The 22,625-nt window shown below is 43.2% G+C and overlaps 1 protein-coding gene across 1 annotated transcript; it reads right to left on the reverse strand.

The window, feature by feature from the left end:
- Window positions 1–13,679: 13,679 nt before the first annotated feature.
- Window positions 13,680–19,056, reverse strand: fam210ab (family with sequence similarity 210 member Ab). Its single transcript, XM_080005057.1, has 5 exons — window positions 18,966–19,056; window positions 18,403–18,438; window positions 17,585–18,073; window positions 17,267–17,378; window positions 13,680–14,896 (listed from the first exon to the last, which is right to left on the reverse strand). The coding sequence occupies exons 3-5, from the start codon at window positions 18,028–18,030 to the stop codon at window positions 14,582–14,584; spliced, it is 873 nt and encodes a 290-aa protein (XP_079861183.1). The 5' UTR covers window positions 18,031–18,073; window positions 18,403–18,438; window positions 18,966–19,056; the 3' UTR covers window positions 13,680–14,581.
- Between the last annotated feature and the right edge of the window lie 3,569 nt (window positions 19,057–22,625).

Consider the following 22,625-nt stretch of genomic DNA (forward strand, 5'->3'; position numbering starts at 1 on the left):
CTATGCTTTCCGTACATTGTGATTTACTAAATACGACACTGCCCCCCCAGTGGACAAACATAAACCCGTAAAAACTATAAACAAACGGCCAAGCCAACACCTCCAGACGACACCTGCGTACATTCGCTTACGTGCAGAGAAGTGTAATCCTGGACCTCCCCATTTTCTTTGGAGTCAATCTCATAGAAATCAAAGATAAATCAGAAAAGCCTTGAAATTTACCTTACCATTAGTTGTGTGTGTGTGTGTGTGTGTGTGTGTGTGTGTGTGTGTGTGTGTGTGTGTGTGTGTGTGTGTGTGTGTGTGTGTGTGTGTGTGTGTGTGTGTGTGTGTGTGTGTGTGTGTGAGAGAGAAAGATGACATTGCTGCTGCTACCCAATACTGTTGCTACTGCTGTCCCCCTATGCCACCCCTCACTCAGCTTGATGCACCTAAATCTGACCATCTGCAATCGAAAAGCAGGACTGCTGATGGGCGGGAAACTTTTGTCATCTTTTTGAGTCATCCCAATTCCTATTTTTAAAAACGAAAGCACATATTAAAGCCCCAGAATCCCCCATTAAAGGTCTAACCCCGTGGTGGAGGAGTCCAGCTCCGTAGTGGAAAGGTGTTCAACCCGCTCCTTCCCTCGCTTTCCCAGAGTTTTTCTTTTTTCTTTGCTTCTACCTATCAGAGCCTGCTGCTTTCAAACCGCCGCCGGCGTCATCATCCTCCTAGTGTTTTCCTTGCGTCACAGTGTGTGTAAAGAACGAACATAAAAAACAAATGATGATTATAGAGATTATTTCTATTTTGTCAGTTTTCTACAAGGGGTTTGCATGTTACTATTATGTGAATTTAAGGTGCCTAATGTTCTTGTTTGAGCAGACCACACCCCAGTCAAATTAATGTTTGGGATACTGAACGGCTACTCTTGAAACTCTGCCCCCCCATTACATACACACACACACGAATTGTACCCTGTAAACGCATTTGAAAAAAAATCAACAGTATGGATTATCTCCATCCCTTTGTCAAACTAACGATTACACATTTTTTCCCCACACAAAGGCCAGCTCCAATATTTTTTTATGTTTGGGCTATTTCATGTTCTTTCGACAGCTGCTGGAACGCTTTTAATTCTCCTGTCAAGATTTTTTAGTTCTGAAAGTTCAACATTTCGAGATCTCGAGACGGCAATTCGTCAAAAGATTATGTATCACTATTGAAGCTATGAAATAAACCCATTTCTTCGCACTATTGTTTCGTTACACAGAGTGACTGCTGCCTTTTGACGACAAAGCCAGTAGGGATAAAGTCGGTGATCTATTTTGTTTATTACTGGTTGCCATGGAGTTTGCAAACAGGATTTGACCCCCCCTACTTAAATGAACATCAAACATCACGTTTATTCTAGAATAATGTGGAATCCACGACAGCTGGATTTTTTTATTTTTTATTTTTTGTGGGGGGTTGCGGGTACCAGTTTCCCCAGTCCCCACCCCATCCCCTGGAAGCAGTCCAAACAATAGTTTGACCCGCGTGTGGAGCAGACATAGGAACCCACTTGCACTCAGAAGCTCCCACCTTCGTTGTGCCTCACTTCCAACGGTGCTTTTTTCAGTAGTCTCTTTCTTTGTTTGTGTGTGAGGTGCTGTATATAACTTGAATATATTATGCACATATCCTACCCAATGGGTAGAAACAAGAAAAGTTGTGAATAATGTAATATAATGTATAGATATAAGAATTTTAAGGCCGCATCAAATTTGTAAATGCCTATGATGAAAAAAAAGCAAGAATTGCTTTATTTTTCTTCTTTTTTGAAGAAAAACATGGTTCGCAAAAGTATGCCTAGAAATATGGTCACGACACATACAAATGACTGATTACAATATTTTGCTATAAATATTAGTCTAACGATAAGGATGGACTTACCTCTGGATTAAGTTCATTTTCAAATGTCAACAGCCTATTTATTAGGTTTTCTTAATTCAAAAGGTATTTCATAATCTTCACAGGGAAAGTTTCATTTTTATTTTGCCTGGGACATAAATCCTTTTTTATATATATATGTATGTATGTATGTATGTATGTATATATATATATATATATATGTATGTATTTGTGTGTATATATATATATATATATATATATATATATATATATATATATATATATATATATATATATATATATATGTATGTGTATATATATATATGTGTGTATATATATATTTATAGATGTGTGTATATATGTGTGTGTATATTTATAGATGTGTGTATATATGTGTGTATATATTTATAGCTATATAGATGTGTGTATATATATATACACTACTCACAAAAAGTTAGGGATATTCGGCTTTCGGGTAAAATTTCAGGATGAACCTAAAATGCACTATAACCTTTACAGGTGAACTTAATTTGCCCTTCTCTAAACTTTTGAATGCACATGTCCAACTGTTCAATGTTTCAGTACATTTTGCACAACTTGCTGTTCTCTCACAAGGAGCTGAACGGAAAAATTCACAACAGGTGATGCATTGATCCATTAATCGACAAAATACATTTCCTGGTTCAATTAGAATTGGTATTTAAACAGTCCTCTTCATCATGCTGTTCACATTTTGACATCATGAGACCAAGACGACACCTAACAATTGATCAACAGTACCTCGCCATTGCGAGGCTTCAAACAGGATGTTCTCAGAGGGAAGTGGCCACTGAGCTTAGAGTGTCACAGAGTGTCATCAGCAGGTTGCAACAGAGTTACAGAGAGACTGGAAGAGTTACAGAAAGGCATAGAAGTGTACGTCCTTTGGCCACATCCCACACTTATGACCACTTCATTGTGAACAGTGCCCTGCGGAACCGTATGATGAATGCCACTCAACTCCAGGCGCATTTAAGGGAGATGAGAGACACCCAAGTGTCATGTCAGACCATTCAAAACCATATACATTGGCGTGGTCTACGTGCTAGACGACCTGCAAGGGTACCTGACGACACCACCAGGCACAGGCATCATTGTCTTGCATGGACCAGGGGCATTTACGCTGGACGGGGGACCAGTGGGCCTCAGTGCTGTCCTCTGATGAAAGTCGATTCACGTTGAGCGGAAATGATGGCCGCCAATGATGTTGGAGACGTCAAGGAGAGCGCTATGCATCAGCCACTGTTGTCACCAGACGAGCCTTTGATGGTGGTGGTGTTACAGTGTGGGCAGGTGTGTCTAGTCAATACAGAACTGCCCTACACTTTGTGAATGGTACAGTGACAAGCCCATACTACCTGAATAACATCATTAATCCAGTCATTGTGCCCCTGCATGAACAACACAGGCCTAATTTCATCTTCATGGACGACAATGCTCCAGCTCATGGAGGTGGCATCATTAGGGAACTGGAGCTGGAGACTGGGGTACCTCAAATGGAGTGGCCTGCACTTTCTCCAGACCTGAATACCATAGAAAATCTATGGGAACCGCTGAGTCGCCGTGTAGAGGCTCGTAACTCTGTACCCCAGAACCTCAATGACCTGGGGGCCGCCCTTCAAGAAGAGTGGGGTGCCAGGCCTCAGCAGACAATAAGTCGACTTGTGAACAGCATGAGACGTTGTCAAGCTGTAATTGATGCTCAAGGGCACATGACAAGATATTGAGACATTGACATTTTTTCTTGTGGTATACCCACCACTGTTGTTGGCTTTTGTTTCAATAAATTGTTTGAGATGAGGAAATCACCATTGCATGCTTCTACTTAAATGCCCTACTTTCATGATATAATATCACTGTCACGTGAACTTTTTAAATTTTCCATAAATTTCACCTGAAAGCCAAATAACCTTAACTTTTTGTGAGTAGTGTATATATAGATAGATATAGATATAGATATCTATATCTATATATTATATATTTATATATATCTATATCTATATATATCTATATTTATTTTTTGTATTGTAGATCCACCAAATAAGACATTCATCATTTCCGGTGAAAATATCAAGTATATTTACCCTTGCTGTAGTTCTGGCTGAATATATTCCACTTCACTTGCATCCACTAGAAAGCATTTAAACAATGGTAACGGAGGTTTTTAATTTTTTATATAAAGGCAAGATGTCTGGAAACCTCTAAGGAGTACATTCGTTCCCGAGGGGAGTTGAATAAGGAATGATGCAGTCGAGACAAGTGTCATTCAGTGGGGGTTTTGTTTTTATTGAATGTTTATGCATTACAATGTTGCATGTCGAACAGTTTATCGGAACAAATATGCATTTATTTTATTTTATTTTTTTAAATCGGCAGTTAATTTACAGTGCTGGGAATAACTCCACTGTAACAATAACCGTGGGGCATGTTCATTCTTATCTATAGACTATAATGTACATAGCAACAGGCCATTTCCTGCGAAGCACCAAACAAGTGGCAAGTTGTCAATTTTTGTTTGTTTGAGAGGTCTCTTTTACTCTGGCGGGAGCACTGCTGACTCTTTATTATCAGACCTTATTTTATTTCTGTTTCCTGCACTAGCTTGAAGAACTAACTTGGGCTCAATCTGAGATATATATATCAGATTCTCTCACACTGATCTTACACTGTTCCCTCTTTCTACTCATCAGAAGTCGGCTCAAATGCTGACAACAAGTAGCCGTTCATGTTGTTCCAGATCCGAAAAGCCGTGGCGATTGCGAGGATCGTGATGACAATGGCGCCGTCTCTACGCTTCGATATTATCTCTGTGTCTTCAAGTCACCATAGGACTGCTTCCACCATGGGGTTTCGTAACATCTGTTTGCTTTATTTACAAAATTAAACCTTTTCTGTCCCCTGGCCCTCTGCGCTAGGATATATCTGACTGTATATGGCTTCAAACCACAATGTATACAGTACATATATATACATGGAACGGAGGTAAAACTATTGTGTATTTTTTTCCCCGCCTCTTTATTTAAGCAATCGTGATGTAATAGGTTTTAGGCCTAAGGTCTGTTATTGCAATACTTTTACAGAAAAGATGAAAAAATAATGAAAAAATGTTGCTCTAAGTGCTGTTGTAGTCAAAAAGATTTTATGCTTCTAATTATGCTGTAGTCAAACTGCAGCGTAATGAATAAAACTTTAAAAGTGATTACCTTCGTGCTTCCCCCGGCTTCCTAATTTGTGACAGATTAGCTGAATTTCTAGTTTCTATGTGGTTCAGTGATTGACATTTGGAGTCTCCTCTGTGGCAGCAACTTATTAACGAGTTCAACCAAATGCACCAAGAATTGAGACAGCGATGGAAATCGATGCCCCTGATGTTGAACTGGTCAATAACTATGTGGATTTGAAGATTTTTTCAGTCTGAAACTGTTGAAGTGATGAAATGCATAAAACATGAGTTAATGTATATTTCAGCAGCAATACTAGTTTATTCATAGATGGGCCCATCTGGCAACTTCTCATAACATTCAGAGTGGAATGAAAGAAACCGGATGTTCACTCACTTCGCATCGCTTTACAAGTGCAGAGGGGGAGGACGGGAGAGACTGAGGGGTGTCCTCTGCCTGAACTTGTCTGTGATGTCGCTCATTGGGTTTCTAAAGAGACCATTTCAAGGCTCAAGTTATGGTATATGCTCATTGCCATCTTTGTCAGAAATAGAGCCAGGTATTTCTGCATTTTGGCAGCAGTGTGGAGTTTGAGGTGGCAAGTAAAGACACGAGACAATCTGAGGACGAAAGAAACACCTCCACCTAGCTCGAACAACGTGAATAGAGACCTGTCCATCAAGGCATCCATACGCCAAATATACCCCTCTTTGGGCCTTGTTGAAGCCAATATCGTAATTACCTTCTGTTCTTAATGTGATAAAAGTCGCTAATATAATAACTTACCAATACTGTAATAACATTTCTGAACCAATAACGTAATAGATTCTTGCACATAATGTAATAATGTATTACATTATTAGCTGAGTTAAAAAAAACAACAAATGTAATAACTGGAGTCTGTAATGAAAGAAATATACTCATCACTATATTTAAATTGTATTTATTCTGCTATCAAGTTAAAGCTATACACTTCCATGACACTTACTGTACAGTCAGTCTTCACTAGCTGATGACGCTAGCTATCCAACCAGATAACCATTCCACGGCAATGATATTGATTCATGAACTTGACTGAGAACCTTATGAAACTGTAAGCACAATACGGAAATGGTATCAGCTTTTTAAACAGTACAAAAGAGGGGCATAGAACAGGTTACGGTACGCGTATAGGTAGAGCATTGCACGACTGAGTTAGCTTAACCACACGCCGATTTAGTTACTGTAAAATGTATGCTTTGACAGTCGTTCAAACATAAAATAACCTGCTGGTTATGTTAACATATGTTGTCAGATAAACCGTACAAACGGTTGCTTTAGCTAGCAGAAAAACAAAGAAAGCGTCTAAATCCAGGAGCTGACGATGACGGACTGAGCGTATCTCCAACCATGAGTTTACTTCCGGGTACCGTTACTAGTCAGGTTCACACAGGAAATAAATTCGTAAATAACAACGCACAAGTACATGACTTACCACAGGGTGGTACTGTTACACAGGATAAAAATGTAAACACATTGCCACGTTGAGGGAGCAGAACACTCCCCGTTTGGGGTCTTTAGAGCAGCGGTCACCAACCTTTTTTACGCCACGGACCGGTACCACGTCAGACAATATTTTCGCGGACACGCTATCAAGGTGTGACGGAAATATAAGCCAAACGGCATTAAAAACAGGATACGTATACGTTACTGTGTAACTATAATAATTTATTGCGAGCAAAAAAACATTGAACATTTAAGTTTAGTCTTGTTATTAATTTCAAGTCTTGGAAAACACACATCAGAATCTAGCTTCCGCTCGTCCAAAAGAGGAAAAACACGCCTCTTCCAGGCATAAAAAGTGAAACCTTAAAAAAAAAAAATGTGCTTGATCATTAAACTACAAGGTCAAAAATTCTTAAGAACAAATAGATGTCACTGGGATCAACTAAAGCAAATCTTACAATATAAAGTGCATACAATTTACAACTCTCCATAACGCTGAATCAGTGGGAGCCCTGGGCTTGTTTCTGTGCAATGAGACAGTCCCATCTCGGGGTAATGGGAGAGCATCCAGAACGAATGACACCCGAAGTGTGTTCCGAATGTCCGTTTTTCTCCGTAGTTTAGTTTTGGTTGCCGTTACTGCAAAAAACCCTGCTTCACAGACATGATGTTGCAAATGGAGGCAGGGTTTTCAGTGCCTTTGTGGCGATCTCAGGACATCCTGCTTTGATTTTGATCCGAATGTCGACAGAGTTATTGTCTCAAACATACTTTTAAGGCCACCATTATTTGCGATCTCCAGAAGTTGATCTTCTTCCAGCACGGGCATGCTCGATTCACCTGCTGCGTTCACAAATGGATCACGAATCCATTCCTTCCCAGTTCGCGGGTCTTTTGTTTTTGAGAAGTAACGCTCTAACGCTTTCATCTCTTTTGAGGGGGGACTCGCTGGCCATCGACTGTAATTCCATTATCGACAGAGCTCAGTCTTAGGAGACAGAGGCAGAACCACTTTTGTAACAGGCCGAGAGTCTTTTTAGTTCCTTCTTCTTTAGCTCCTACTTCTGCTTCAACTTTCCAAACCAATCCATCTCTTCTTGGAAAGATCTTGGAAAGATGATGGCCATGGTCCATTCATTTATTTTGCCTGATTGTCTTTCAAAAGGGGGATGTCCCCATCTTGAAGGTTTGGCCTTTTCCCTTGCCAGTTGTGGCGAAGCTGCAATGTCTTCAGGTATTGACGTCGCCACCTGTTCCAAAAGGAGTCAGCGAGACTTTGAACTTGTTTCCACAAAAGACACGGTTCCATGTAGCTGCCTGGAGGAGGAGGTCTAGAGCCTGTTTTGAGGGTTAGAAGCATTGCTGGGTTGAGAATGAGAGGCGATTCGGGATTGGATGACACTGGGATGAGAGGTCTTGCGTTCATGACTGCAGCTACCTCAGCAAAGAGTGTTATCAGAACTTGATGTGTCAGATGCTCAATCAGCATTCAGTCCAGCACACAATGGGCAGCGCCAATGACTCAAGATTCAAGAGGTTTATTCGTCACATACATATACATACCTTCATACATATATGCAATGAAATGTCAATGCAACGCACCCGGTGATTACACACAATATGTTCTACACTGAACACAGTAGCTACCTAAGAATTTCTACTTGACTAACGAACTGATTCCCAAAACATAATGCAGTAAGTTGAATACTATAGAATAAAATAAAATACATAGAATGAAATAAAATAAAATAAGAACTCAAGGGTAATGCGGGTGGGGGGTACAAAATAGATAAAGGGAATAGGCTTATGTATATGGGATAGACTTGTGTATATGGGATAGGCTATTTATGTATATACAGATATGTGCATTAAAGTGCATGTGAATAAAGTGAGGTAGTGTTTGTGAGATATACAGCACAGTATACAACAGTACCGCGCAGCAAACGATGACACCGAACAACCCAGAACAGTGACACAGTACAGTAAGGTAGTGGAGCCTATGTGTGTGACTCAGTGAGGACCCCTGGTGAGGTCGGCATTGATAGTTCTTATGGCTTGCGGGAAGAAACTCTGTCTCAGTCTCTCTGTTCTCGCTGTGTGATTGCGAAAGTGCTTGCCTGACTGCAGCAGCTGGAACAGCCCGTTGTTGGGGTGGTGAGGATCCTTCATGATCTTGCGGGCTCTGCTACTACACCTCCTGGTGTATAAGTCCTGCAGGGAGGGGAGTGTAGTTCCAGTGGTTCAGCTGAACGCACCACCCTCTGCAGGGCCCGCCTGTCCTGAGCAGTACAGTTCCCAAACCAGTGATGCACATGACTGTGTGGCCAGGTCCAGCTCCAACACCATCATCAAGTTTGCTGACGACACCGTTGTCGTGGGCCTGATCACCGACTGCGACGAGAAGGCCTACCACGAGGAGGTGGCTGACCTGTCACTCTGGTGCCAGGACAACGGCCTACACCTGAACGTCAGCAAAACTAAGGAGCTGATTGTGGACTTTACGCGAGGATTACAATCGAGGACGCACACGCCCTTGGTGATTAATGGGACTTCTGTTGACAGGGTGAGCAGCTTCAAGTACCTGGGAGTTCACATCACAGAGGACTTAACATGGACTTTACAAACAGACACTCTGGTGAGAAAGGCAAGGCAGCGTCTTTACCACTTCAGGCAGCTGAGGAAATTCCGGGTCTCATGAGGATCCTCAAGTCCTTCTATTGTGGAGCGGTGGAGAGCATCCTGACAGGCAACATCACTGCCTGGTTTGGGAACTGTACTGCTCAGGACAGGCGGGCCCTGCAGAGGGTGGTGCGTTCAGCTGAACATAGCACTTGAACTACCCTCCCCTCCCTGCAGGACTTATACACCAGGAGGTGTAGTAGCAGAGCCCGCAGGATCATGAAGGATCCTCACCACCCCAACAACGGACTGTTCCAGCTGCTGCGGTCAGGCAAGTGCCTCCACAGTCACACAGCGAGAACAGAGACTGAGATGGAGTTTTTTCCCGCAAGCCATAAGAACTGTCAACGCTGACCTCACCAGGGGTCCTCACTGAGCCACACACATAGGCTCCACTACCTTCGGTACTGTATGTAGCATACTGTTCCGCATACTGTGTCACTGTTCTGGGTTGTTCGGTGATACCGTATTGCTGCGCCGTACTGTTGGATACTGTGCTGTATTATCCCACAAACACTACCTCACTTCATTCACATGCCACTTTAATGCACATATCTGTATATACATAATTGCCTATCCCATATACATAAGCCTATTTCCCTTATCTATTCCATTTTATTTTATTCTTTATATTTTTATTTTATTCTATAAATATTCGACTTACTGTATTCGGTTTTTAGCAATCAGTTAGTTGGTCTTGTAGAAAGAAATTTTCCTCTGACATATTGTGTGTTATCACCGGGTGCGTTGCATTGCATTTCGCTGCATATACTGAATGTATGAAAGTATGTATATGTATGTGACGAATAAACCTCTTGAATCTTGAATCTCTTGAATCTTGAACCTCTTGAAGCAGGACGGGACCATTGATTCAGCCAGGGAGATGTTGAATATTGTAGTGAACACCAGGGCTAGCTGGTTAGCACAGGTCTTCAGTACACGTCCAGATATGCCATCTGGGCCCGCAGCTTTCCTGGTGTTCACCCGCATCAGAGCCCTCCTGACGTCAAGCTCAGACACTGAGTGTGCGCGCTCATCCCCAGCGGTGTAACTCCAATTTGCCGGCGAGCTAGCAGTGCTGTTGCCAGACTCAAACCGCGCATAAAAGGAGTTCAGTTCGTTGCCGAGGGAGGTGTCCACACTCATGGCTGGGGATGAGCTGCTCTTGTAGTTTGTTATAGTCTGCAGCCCCTGCCACAAGCGTCTGCTATAGCGTTGCTCCATCTGTAGCTCCACAGTCTCTCTGTACGTCCGTTTAGCGTCCTTCACTGCCCTCCGCAGATTGTATGACCAGAATTGACTGGCCTATATGACCTCCTACTCTCAACTCTGTCACAGTCTATGACGGGGTGCAGCTTCCACAGGCGGCTGGAGGATGGGATGTTGGACCCCAAGCTTACACACTCCAGCTCTTCTGCATAGCAAATGCTCTCAACAATACAAACTTTGGCTCTTGTCAGCTCCTCCTCTGTAAGGCGACAGATGTGCCATCCACACTTGACACTTGCTTTGGACAGAGCGGGAGATGAGGTGGAGTTTAACAGTTGTAGATAGCTTGGGCGACCATTCTCTAGGATGGATGTTTTGTAGTTGCTCACATGAAGTGGTCTGTGGGCACCTCTAAGGCATACATTGCTGATGATGACCCATTCTATGTCCAGCTTTTGAGCGAACGGTCCGTTGTCTGGACCACTTATCTGCTCACAGACTGTGTTCACACAGGGGTCACCCGGCGAGAGTGCGGCCACAAGTCTACCGCCATCCTCTGGTGAAAAATAAAATCACTTTTTTTGTACGTGCTGGCGGGCCACATATTGATTTTATGACAGACGCTTCGGGCCGGTGGAAATTTAGACACGGGCCGGATTTGGCCCAGGGGCCGGACTTTGGGCATGCCTCATGTAGGGTCTAGGTCTAGTCTGAAGAGATGGGTCTTCAATCTGTGACGAAAGACGGTAAGCGATTCAGCCATTCTGACAGAAGGAGAGTCCCGAGTCCATGTAGCGACAGAGGAGCGAGGCGTCCTTGCAAGGGTGAGGGAGTGGAGCAATGGATGGCCTTGTAGGAGAGCACCAGAGTCCTCAATTTGATCCGAGAAGAGATCGGAAGCCAGTGAAGAGATCAAAGGAGGGAAGGGACAAGATCAGAACTCCAGACCGGCTGCTGCGTTCTGGATGCACTGTAGAGGTCTGATGGAACAGACACCAGTCCAGCGAGAATTTCAGACTTTTTGCACAGTACTGCATATTCTTCAGATGTTATAAAGGGAAAACCTGCAGGAGTGAGTTGTAGCAGCAATGTGGCAAGCAGGAGAGCTGGTTGCCCAGAATTACTCCAAGGTTCTTGGCGGCCTGGTACCAGAACACATTGGTGTTCTGTCTAATATCTGACATGCAGAGATGGGCCTCTCAATATGCGTTTCTCAGGGGGGAAAGGAGAGGTAGTGTTGAGTGTGATCTGCATAGCAGTGGTAGAAGAAGACATGGGAAGATATCACACCTCCAAAGAGATGTAGTGTACCAGTCTGTAGTGTGATGCCATTGCAACAAAAACATGATGTAAGCTTCACAAGATGGAATTTGTGGCCATTTGGAAAATGCTTGTATCCAGGGCCAATGCACAAAGACAACCTGGTAGAAGAAACACATAAGCCAGATATCTGAGAAAATTAAAAAGGTAAAATGGTCTGATGATTTATCTTTCACCCCATTTCTAAAATACTGATGGGTTTACGTTTGGAGAAAAACATTCACAAACAAGGAAGAACAAACAAGGAAATCCCTTGCGGTATGCAAAGGGGTCACTGGGTCGAATAATTACTAATTAATTAATTACTACTAATTAATAATGCGTGATTGTATAACGGACAAAGACCATGAAGCCGTTTTACAGGACCAGGGGCACTGTTCCCTCACGGTGGTTTGATGTACACCACAAAGAAGTCAACCTCCTACCATGGCCTCTTGGAGTGAAGAGTGTGAACTACACTACACTCACGCCCTTTACTAGGAACACTACACTAATACTGGATAGGGCCTCCCTTTATGCTGAAAAGTCAAAATTTTCCTTAGCATGGATTCCACAAGATGTTGGAAATATTCATTTGAGATCCTGGTCCACGTTGACATGATTGTATCATGCAATTCCTGCAGATGTGTCAGCTGCACATTCATGCTGCGATTTTCCCGTTCTATTAACATCCCAAAGGTGTTCAATTGGATTCAGATCCGGTGACTGGGAAGGGTAAATTGTGGCCATGAAGGGATACAAAATCAGCAGTCAGCAACAATACTCAAATAGGCTGTGGCATTCATAAATGATTGGGCCCAAAGTGTACCAAGAAAAAATTCCCCACAACATTAGACCACTGCGCCAGCCTGGACTGTTGACACAAGGCAGGTCCATGGATTTATGCCATTGGCGCCAAATTCTGCCCCTACCATCTGCATGCCTCAGCAGAAATCAAGATTCATCAGACCAGGCTACGTTTTTCCAGTCTTCAACTGTCCAGTTTCTGTGAGCCTGTGCTCACTGCAGCCTCAGCTTTCTGTTCTTGGCTAATAGAAGTGGAACCTGACGTGGTCTTCTGCTGTTGTCGCCCATCCGCCTCAAGATTTGCTGTGTTGTGCATTCTGAGATGTTTTTCTGCTCACCACAATTGTACAGAGATTATTGTAGCCTTTCTGTCCTAACAAACCAGTCTGGCCATTCTCCGTTGACCTCTTTCATCAACAGGGCGTTTCTGAATACAGAACTGCCGCTCACTGGATGTTTGTTGCACTATTGCGAGTACTCTAGATCTAGATCAGCAGTTACAGAAACACTAAAAACCAGCCCGTCTGGCACCAACAACCATGCCAGTCGAAAACACTGAGATCACATTTTTTCCCCATTCTGATGGTTGATGTGAAGGTGGTTGATTTCCACTTTAATCCCTCAAATAACGAGGCTTTACACCCTGAGGAATGGTACAATGTCATGTTCAGGACTATGCCGGCATTCCAGGAAGGATTGCAGCTGTTATGAAGATAAAGCGTGGCCTTAGGTCCGTGATATTAATGACTAAACAATTTCATTTTAAAACTATATAAAAATGTACTCAATCGGATTATTTTGATTTATTCTATTATATTGTATGATCTAATAAACATGCCGAGGTAAAGATGTATATTTCAGACTTTTGCACAGTACTGTATGTAACACAAAGTATATACAGCTTCCTACTTTTAAAGAATTGAATTTCCCCAGCTATTTGTCTCTCAATATGTTTTCTGATTAACAGTTCAGCAACCAGTGCTTTTAGTATTAATGTTCCATTTTTAATATCATCCGTTAAGGTCTGATTTCACTCAAATTTAGCGGTGCGGCATGTGACTTTATTCACACAACACCTCTTAAGGATTATTTTGTGCACATGAACAATACAGTGAAATATTTACATGACCTGCACTTTGCTTTATTGAAATGGGATTTTAACAGGACATTGAATTCATGACAGTTAATGGATTTTGTTTCCAGTACTGTCGACTTTTCAGCCCGCAAACAGAATCGCTAAACTAATTGGGAAGCTCATCTATGCCAACTGTGTCATGTACGGCAGACAAATAATCGCAATCGTTTCCCTCAAGAAAACAAAAATCCCAGAGTTATATTGATGTGTTAAATTTACACAAGATTTTTAGTCGACGCGTGAAGCAGGTACAGACACCGAAACAATGCAATATATTAGCTTTGGCTATCTGATAAAAATACATTAGAAAACAATTTCACTGTTAAAGTTGTTAAAAGAAAAAGACAGGGTGATGTGCAGCCTTTACAAAGGCTTTGATGGACTAGCATGTAGAAGTAACCATGATGTTCACGTTTAATTTCATAAGCTATTAGCACAGCTGATTCCCTGGCAAACTTCGAAGTTTCTAAATCTCAACAGTCTTGAGATTGTCTTTGAGAGACAAATTTTAATCTCAAACAAACAAATAAACAGAGCAGCCTCTCTTTAAAACAGATCTGATGCCACAAAGTTTGTTTTGTCTAATCTCTCATATGGGTGGAAGCCAGAAGCGAGCATTGCCAGTTGTCTAAATTGCAAATCTGGGGTCAGATTGCTCAACGGTCTGGTATGGACGATTAGACAAATCTATAGAAGCCCAGGGGGACAATAACTGTGGCAGTATTAAGGTGAAAGTGTTCAGCACAACCATATAGTGCAAATCTCTCTCCTCTCTGGGAGAAAGAGATTCAGAAGTGCTGTCTGTAAGACCCCACTCAGCCCCGAACTGGCAGGTTGTCCTCAAGTGAGAATTTGCTTATTAAGGACACAAAGTCGACGAACCCAACACTCGTTAATCTGCCTTTTTCCTGAAGAAAGCCTTTCCCTCGGACACTTTGTCTTTAGTCTCCTGCAGCTTCTCTGAGAACTTGTCCTTGGTCTCCTCCATCTTTTCCGAGAGGCGCTCTTTGGTTTCCTCCATTTTCTCTGTCAGCTTCTCCTTGGTCTCCTCCATCTTCTCAGTCAGCTTCTCCTTGGTCTCCTCCATCTTATCCTGGATGTAGTCCTTGACCGGAGGCGGCGTGGAGAAGTAGCCGTGCTTCCGCAGGTACTGCACGGAGAGGGACGTCCCGCCCAGCGTAGCCGTGTACCTGGCCGGTGTGGCAATCTACCAAGGGGCCAAAAAAAGGCAGGAAAGGTCAGTTGAAGATGATGAACACAAGCCTTTAAGAGACAACTGGAGGGATATTTCCTAAAGATTGCTTTACGCTTTAAGCAAGACTATATTGCGCTAGTCTGACTAACTGCCGGTGTAAGTGGGTTGCTAACCAGGGCTAAACAGTGATTGTTGCCCTGGGCAACCAGATTGAGTGAATAGGCAACAACATTAAACATAAAAAATAAGGACAGCAAACAGCAAAACGTGGACCCCAAAGTAAATAAGTTAGTTGCATTAGTGATATTCAAATATAGCTGTTAGAGTCTGAACCAGAATGCTGCGCATGCGTTGGAGTGTTTACTCAGGTGCGCGTCAGACTATGTTATAGAGACAATGGCGAAGCAAATGAAGTTGTTTGACTGTGGGGTGATAAGTTTGGCGAAGCAAATGAAGTTGTTTGACTGTGGGGTGATAAGTTTGACTAACCCGTCAACATCACAAACAAATGCGCAAATTGATTCAACTAACAAAATCCAGATGTACCTGAATGAAAAACAAACAGGAAATTTGTGAAGTCTTGGGAAGCCAATCTGATGTGACTGAAGGTCCAGGCTTTTTTATTCGTCCGAGAACGACACCATCCGCGATCGATGAACTAGTGGACTAGTTTCCCGATAGTAGAACTGATTTGCAGACACAGCTTGTCTCCAGTTGAAAGTGCCCCAAAGCAGGAAGAGACGCCGCATATGGCCTCAGAAAACTATAATGTGTGTCAGAAGTGATGCATTCATGGGAACTGCTACCACAAGTATATTTCAGACCTGTGGGGAACACTGGGAATGTATGGCAACTTCGGGTAGCTCTCTTTTTTCCCCACACCATGCATGTGTTTGCGTCCATGTACAGTTAACTAAAACTACGTCCAAGTTAAAACTAGACAGAATAGAATACTAACTGAAACAAACTTAAACTAAACTAAAAATATACAGGAAATGTCTTTTGTTTTAGTCTGTCAATTTGGTCAAATTTGTATAGCCGTTACACCAGTTCTTAACTTTGTAGACAGACAGCATTTATAATGAGCATGGCTCAGACAATCTGGTCAAGAGCTACTTTTAAATGGAAAGATGTAAAATGGAATTGACCATTGTTAATAATGAGGGGACAAACAGGACTGTTGAAATTCTTATTCTTATAGCCTGTGAGGTGAGCATATACAGTACATGTGGGCGTAAGAGAGAGACCTTTGCTGAATATGTGATTATTACTCTTCCTCATTTCAATTGCCAAAATACCTGTTTTCCCAGTCAATTGCATGCATGTAAAAAATAAACGAAAGAAAAATGAATGATCACGATATCTATATACCGTATATCTATATACCTGGTATGTATCATGGTTTGGGGGCCAGGGTAACAGTACGGTTTAGGTATCTTTATATTAAAGAAAAATAAATTTAAAAATTAAAAAAAGTTAAAAAGGCGTAAAAAATGTTTTTATAGTAGTCTGAATAAATATAGAAATATGAAATGACTAGTGTACTGTGGGGGGAGGCAGGGGTTCAAGTTCATTGGTGGGTTGTGTTATTTGCATAAGTTCAACTGATTGGAGGGGAGGTGTCTAGGATAGTGGATAATTCAAATATATTTTTTTGTTAATATTTATCAATTTATATATGTAATATTTAAAAATGTTTCACAATAAATACAGGTACTATAGTTAGTTATTTTTGTGTAGAACAGGTATAAACAGTATTTTTCCACCCATATATAAAACAAAAATAAAACCTCAATCAGACCAGTGCATGTGTGCCGTCCTTTTCAGCCAGAGTACCTCCCGGCGAGGGAGGAGCATAGGCTCCTACACGGAGAGGGAAACATTTGCCAGTGGTAGGAGACAGCATCTTAAACAACACAACATAAACCTTGACAAAAAATAAAGAACAGCTCATCCCCCAGTGAGACTCACTCCATTCCCTGTTCCCGTCATTCCTGCAAAAGAGCTGTTCAGAAGTATCAGATCTTTCGTGAACGACATGACCTGGTGCAAGTGGAGAAATTCGTAATAAAGAGGGACACGGCCATAACTTCTGCCGTGATATCATAATATTGCAGTTCACGTTTGTGTATTGAACCATAGGGGGTGTACTGAACCATTCGTTAATATACCGCCATTTTTTTGTGAGCTGTCTATTTCCGAAAATGTGGTGAAATAAGCCATTTAGATTTGCAGTCCCTTCCTACATCAAGTGGGACTTCAGAAGAATTAGAACCGCCCTCATCTGAGAGTAACTCCACCCACGGCGTTCGACAGGAATTCAGAAAACTTTGTGTGTACTGTGTGTAATTTGTGTCTGTAGTCGTTGCTGGTGGGACTTACCTTGTACATGGCGTAGGCAGTGAGGGCATAGCCGCTCGACGAGTCTCTCAAGAGTCCGACTAATGACTCGGGCAAACCCATCAGCTCCAGGAAGGGCACTACATTCACACCCCTGAGGAGGAAAAGGCAAAATATTAAGATGAAAAAATATATCTGGTGCTATAAATTTATAACAAAATGCACCGCAACAAAGGGAGTGGTTTGAGGAGCAACCCGCAGACAAGGTTTGTGGGCACAAATGTAAAACGGAACACAAAGATAGCAAGGTTTACAAGAGGCATATCCAAAGAGAAGCGTGTTTCAGGATTAGCGACTCACTTCATGGCAGCGTAGTAAAACATCCCGAACCAGACGGAGGACGTCGCCAGGTGAACGGGAATCATCACCTTCCCGTACTGTTTGAATGTCTTTTTGAACCGCTGGAAGAGGCCAATCGACCGGTCCTGCAAGGGGTCCACCTCGCTGGCGAACCCCGGCTGGTCGGTTTCCATTCTGCGGGCGCCATCGTCACCAGCGTGGTCGCAGGGAGCGGGGCTGGGTCGAGGTTCCTTGCCGGGTGGTGGATGTAGTTTTTGTTGTTTTGGGTATTGTGCTGCATGGCCAGAGGCAGAGGTTGAAAGCAAGCGATGGCCAGCCAGTCGGGGCAGGTGCGGCGCAAAGAGACACAAGACCCCGGGCGGGTTGGCGAGGCTCGCACCAGCAAGCAGCCTGTGCGTCGCCACCACCCACCGCCAAGTCTTATGGGACAGGACGCACTGCATCATCGTCCACTCCTCCCACTCGCCCCCTCCTTTCTCTCGCTGAAAACTGAGGAATAAAACATGCTGTCAAGCAAATGCCCTTTTTGAAAGGCAAACCCTAAGGCTGGAAAGGCCTTCGCACCAGAGATTTCACCCCCCTAAATTCGAATCTGATTCGGTAAACACACCTTCCGTATCTCAAATACCCGCCATCCATTCTATCTGACCATCAAGGGCTTAAGGAACGAGGATCAAAATATAAAAGATTAAAGAAAAAAAAAAAAAAAAAAAAAAAAAAGTTAATTAAAAAACACAAAGCAAAGTTTATTTTTTCGCATTATACGACCCATCTACGATCAACACAAAGCATGATAGATTCAAAACCTGAATACACACCTGAGTGTTCGGGGTACACAGACACAAATGCAACACCTGAAACGAAAATGATAGATTATTTTAGAAGGCACAACAGCTTGCTTTTCAACAAGGTGCATAAAGGCTTCTAGTAGACTTTCAAACCTTGAAACCTGCCCCTCCTCTCAGCAACCAGCCAAGGCTCATATTATGTCTAAGCTAGTTAGAGGACATAACATGGGCCAGCCATGTCTGGAGGACAGGGGTGAAACTGCTTTTTTTTTAGTACTTCCAATTTGAAATGCTCCAGAGGAAGGGGTGGAGAGAGTAGTTCTACCAAGCAGACATGGTTTTAGCCATTTTATAAAATCTTAGATCCGTCGGCCGGGCGGGCCGAGGCCTAAAGTCTGTGAGCCGCCACCAACTTTTGGCTTTGCCGTCTTGACTCGTGCTGGCTTGACGTTAGCCGCTAACACGCGTAGCCGAGCTAGCTCCCAGACGGAGCGGGGTGTGTGTGTGTGTGTGTGTGTGGTGGTGGTGGTGGTGGTATGACCGCGCCACTCATATAAACTCAGACAGAAACCACAGAGACGCTCGTACCATACCTTGAAATGTGTGAGGAGGCACAGACAAGATCGTTCCCCAGCGACGTCACTGCGCTAAGGACACGCTGCTGCCACGGACCGCGCACGGGCATCCGCTCGCAGGGTTGTGCTGGTTGCGCGGTGCATGATGGGAAATGTATGCGGGTGTTCACGACCGGAATTACAATGCGTTTCAAATTGCGTCCTCGTTGACCAGGGTAATCGGATGTCGCTTATGCGCTCAATATTAAAAGATCCACATATTCCTTAGATTCCTTAAATTATTAGCTATTTATTTATTTGTTTGCTTGTATTTTTTTGTTTATTTATTATTTATTATTATGTCGTGGACGTAATACGTCAGGGCAGGGAGAATTGGACCCTTTTAGATGTCCTCCTCACCCCTCGAAGAGAACGAGGGCACGGCGTGGTCACGGCAGAACTCCGTTCTAATATAGTTGTCTGTCTATGGTTTGTTAGAAATAAGATGTACGCTTAACATTAAACAAAAACGGAAATTAAACTGACAAGGAAGCAATCTAAAGTGGGGCCCGCCAAACTGGGGCAGCAAAATTATTTTTTTTATATTGTATTTTTTTTTTTTATTGTTATACTAAATATAATGTACAAAACCTCATAAATTATGATAAGGTTTTTGCATTTTTTGTCAGCAAGGTTTTATGGTAAATCTTTAACTATTATAGGCTGGTAAACCAAGACCTGCCCATCGTAAAAGTAATTAATATCTTGATAGCCCCATGACCGTAAGGTTGGACTCAAGTAGCGACAGGTGCCCTATAATGTTATAACACACTTTCTCTCTCACCTCAAAGACATGCAAGATGCTCCTGCTGATGCCCCTGAGCAAGGCATCGGGTCAGATCTACAGCAGCATGGCTACATGGCCTCCCACGCTCCTAGACATGTAAGATACTGGGATGGGTTAAATGCAGAGAAGTAATTTCCCCCAGAGGTGTTAATAAAGGACATAAAAAAAAAAAAAAAAGGTGCAGCTTCTCCCTGTGCTGTACTCAGCAAACAAACATAATATTCACAAATGTAATAGTGTTGTTTTTTAAGTTTTTGAATAACAGTATACAGCACATTTGATTTATTTATTGATTTCTCGCACTGGCTGCAGTTCATCCAATGCCCGGGGCCAAGAAAGGAGCGTCCATGTCGCGGCCCTGGTAGTATTGACGAGATCGACAAGATCGACTAGATCTACAAGATACTGCTAATCCTATCACCACTACAAGCAACAGTTACAAGCCACAAGCTACGCTGAAAGCTGCAAGCTACAAGCCACAAAGCTACAGAACACAAGAGAAAACATCATGCCTGGAGATAGACACAAAGGTCGATGTCGGAAACGAGGAACCTCCTCAAGACCAGCATTGAAAGTCATATCTGTGAACATTGAAGGGTTCTCCTCTGCAAAACAAACCATCTTAGCTGACCTTTGCAGCAAACAACACTGTGATGTTCTCTGCTTGCAAGAGACTCACATAGGGAGTGAAAATAACCGCCCCACCATACCAGGAATGGTCCTGACCACTGAGCAACCTCACCGGCAGTCCTATATTTGTAAAAACAGGGTTAGCTATAGAAGATACAGATATGTCAGACGACCATGACATCGAAGTCCTATCTGTTGAGCTAAGCAGTGCTGTAGTAACATCTGTCTATAAACCACCACCTGTAGACTATATATTTTCCCAGCCAATCCCCAAAGTACACAGCAAACCACAGATCATCATTGGGGACTTCAACAGCCACAGCACCCAGTGGGGCTACCCTGAAATGAACAAAGATGGAGAAGCAGTAGAGGACTGGATGGATACTAACCAACTAAGTCTTATCCATGACCCCAAGCTACCACACTCGTTTATCAGTGCTCGCTGGAAACGTGGCTACAATCCAGACCTCATCATGGTCACAGGTAACATCGCTGGACTGTGTAAAAAGATTGTGCTGGACTCTTTTCCATCAAGCCAACACCGTCCCATTGGGATCCAAATTAATGCAGCTGTAGTCCCAACCGTTGTGCCCTTTAAAAGGCGTTTCAACTACAAGAAAGCAGACAGGAAAGGCTTCACCAACGGGCTGGAAGAGAAAATCAAAAATATAATACCAGTTAGCAAGAACTACGACCAATTTGCTAACCTGGTGTTGAAAACTGCTCGGAAACACATCCCACGAGGCTGTAGAGTTGAATATATACCTGGTCTTTCAAAAGATTGTGCAGGACTCTATGACAACTATGTCAGCATGTTTGAAGCAGATCCCTTCTCAGATGAAACATCTGCCCAAGCTGAGAAGGTGATGGAAAACATTGCCCAAGAGCGAAGCAAGACCTGGAATGCTCTTATTGAGTCCACAGACATGTCAAAAAACAACAAGAAAGCATGGACACTTATTCACAAGCTAGGGGGTGATCCTAAAGCAGCTCCTCAGCACCCAAAAGTCACTGCCAACCAAGTTGCCAACCAATTGCTCTTGAATGGAAAGAGTGGAAAAAGAGGGAAAAAGACCAAGCTGAACCGCAAGAAATACATCGAGGACCCTGCTTTTACAAGGCAGCTTACTATGGAAGAGCTGGAAGGGAGAATCTCTAACCTCAAACCAGGAAAGGCAATCAGATTGGATAACATCGCAACCGAACAGATCACGCACTTCGGTCACAAGGCAAAGACATGGCTTCTACAGCTCTACAATGAGTGCTTAACAACACACAAACTCCCTAACATCTGGAAGAAAGCCCACATTATAGCACTGCTGAAACCTGGGAAAGATCCATCCGCTCCCAAGAACTTCAGACCAATCGCACTTTTGAGTCATACCTACAAGCTTTTAGAACGTCTGATCCTCAACAGAATTGGCACCTTTATTGACAAACACCTCATCCCTGAACAAGCAGGTTTCCACCCTGGCAAGTCGACAACTAGCCAAGTACTCAACCTCACTAAGTACATTGAAGACGGCTATGAGGAAGGGATGGTAACTGGTGTGGTGTTTGTCGACCTCTCAGCTGCTTATGACACAGTCAACTACAGACGTCTCCTCAGCAAGATCCTGGAGACCACAAGGGACATCTGTCTGATGCTTGAAAACAGGAACTTTTTTGTTGAGCTTGGAGGAAAGAAAAGCAGGTGGCGAAGACTCAAGAATGGCCTTCCACAGGGAAGTGTGCTTGCACCACTTCTCTTTAACATCTACACCAACGACTAACCAAAAAGTGCAGACACTCGCCGCTTCATCTATGCAGACGACCTTGGCATAGGTGCACAAGCCACTGACTTCAAAGTTGTGGAAGACAGACTCTCCAATGCTCTGGCAGAGCTAAAACCTTACTATGAAGAGAACCACCTACGTGCAAATCCATCTAAGACACAGGTGTGTGCCTTCCACCTGAGAAATCGTGAAGCCAAGCGCCAACTGAAGGTCAACTGGTCAGGAACCTCCCTCGAACACTGTGAGCACCCGGTCTACCTAGGGGTAACCCTGGACAGATGCCCCTCTTTTAAGACCCACATTGTGTAAAGTGAGTGCGGGGAACAACATCATCTGCAAGCTCACTGGAACAACCTGGGGTGCTAACTCACGGACTCTGAAAGCAACCGCACTGGCTCTCTGCTACTCAGCTGCCAAGTATGCCTGCCCAGTATGGGAGCGAGCTGC

This window comes from Zeus faber (genome assembly GCF_960531495.2).
Source record: "Zeus faber genome assembly, chromosome: 8".
Classification (NCBI taxonomy): domain Eukaryota; kingdom Metazoa; phylum Chordata; class Actinopteri; order Zeiformes; family Zeidae; genus Zeus; species Zeus faber.

Excerpts from the sequence above, each read along its gene's own strand:
- fam210ab (XM_080005057.1), bottom strand. The coding sequence starts at position 18,030 with ATGATGCAGTGCGTCCTGTCCCATAAGACTTGGCGGTGGGTGGTGGCG. Across the intron at positions 17,379-17,584 it reads TTTTACTACGCTGCCATGAA|GGGTGTGAATGTAGTGCCCT; the intron begins GTGAGTCGCTAA and ends TTTCCTCCTCAG. Across the intron at positions 14,897-17,266 it reads CTGCCTACGCCATGTACAAG|ATTGCCACACCGGCCAGGTA; the intron begins GTAAGTCCCACC and ends GCCCCTTGGTAG.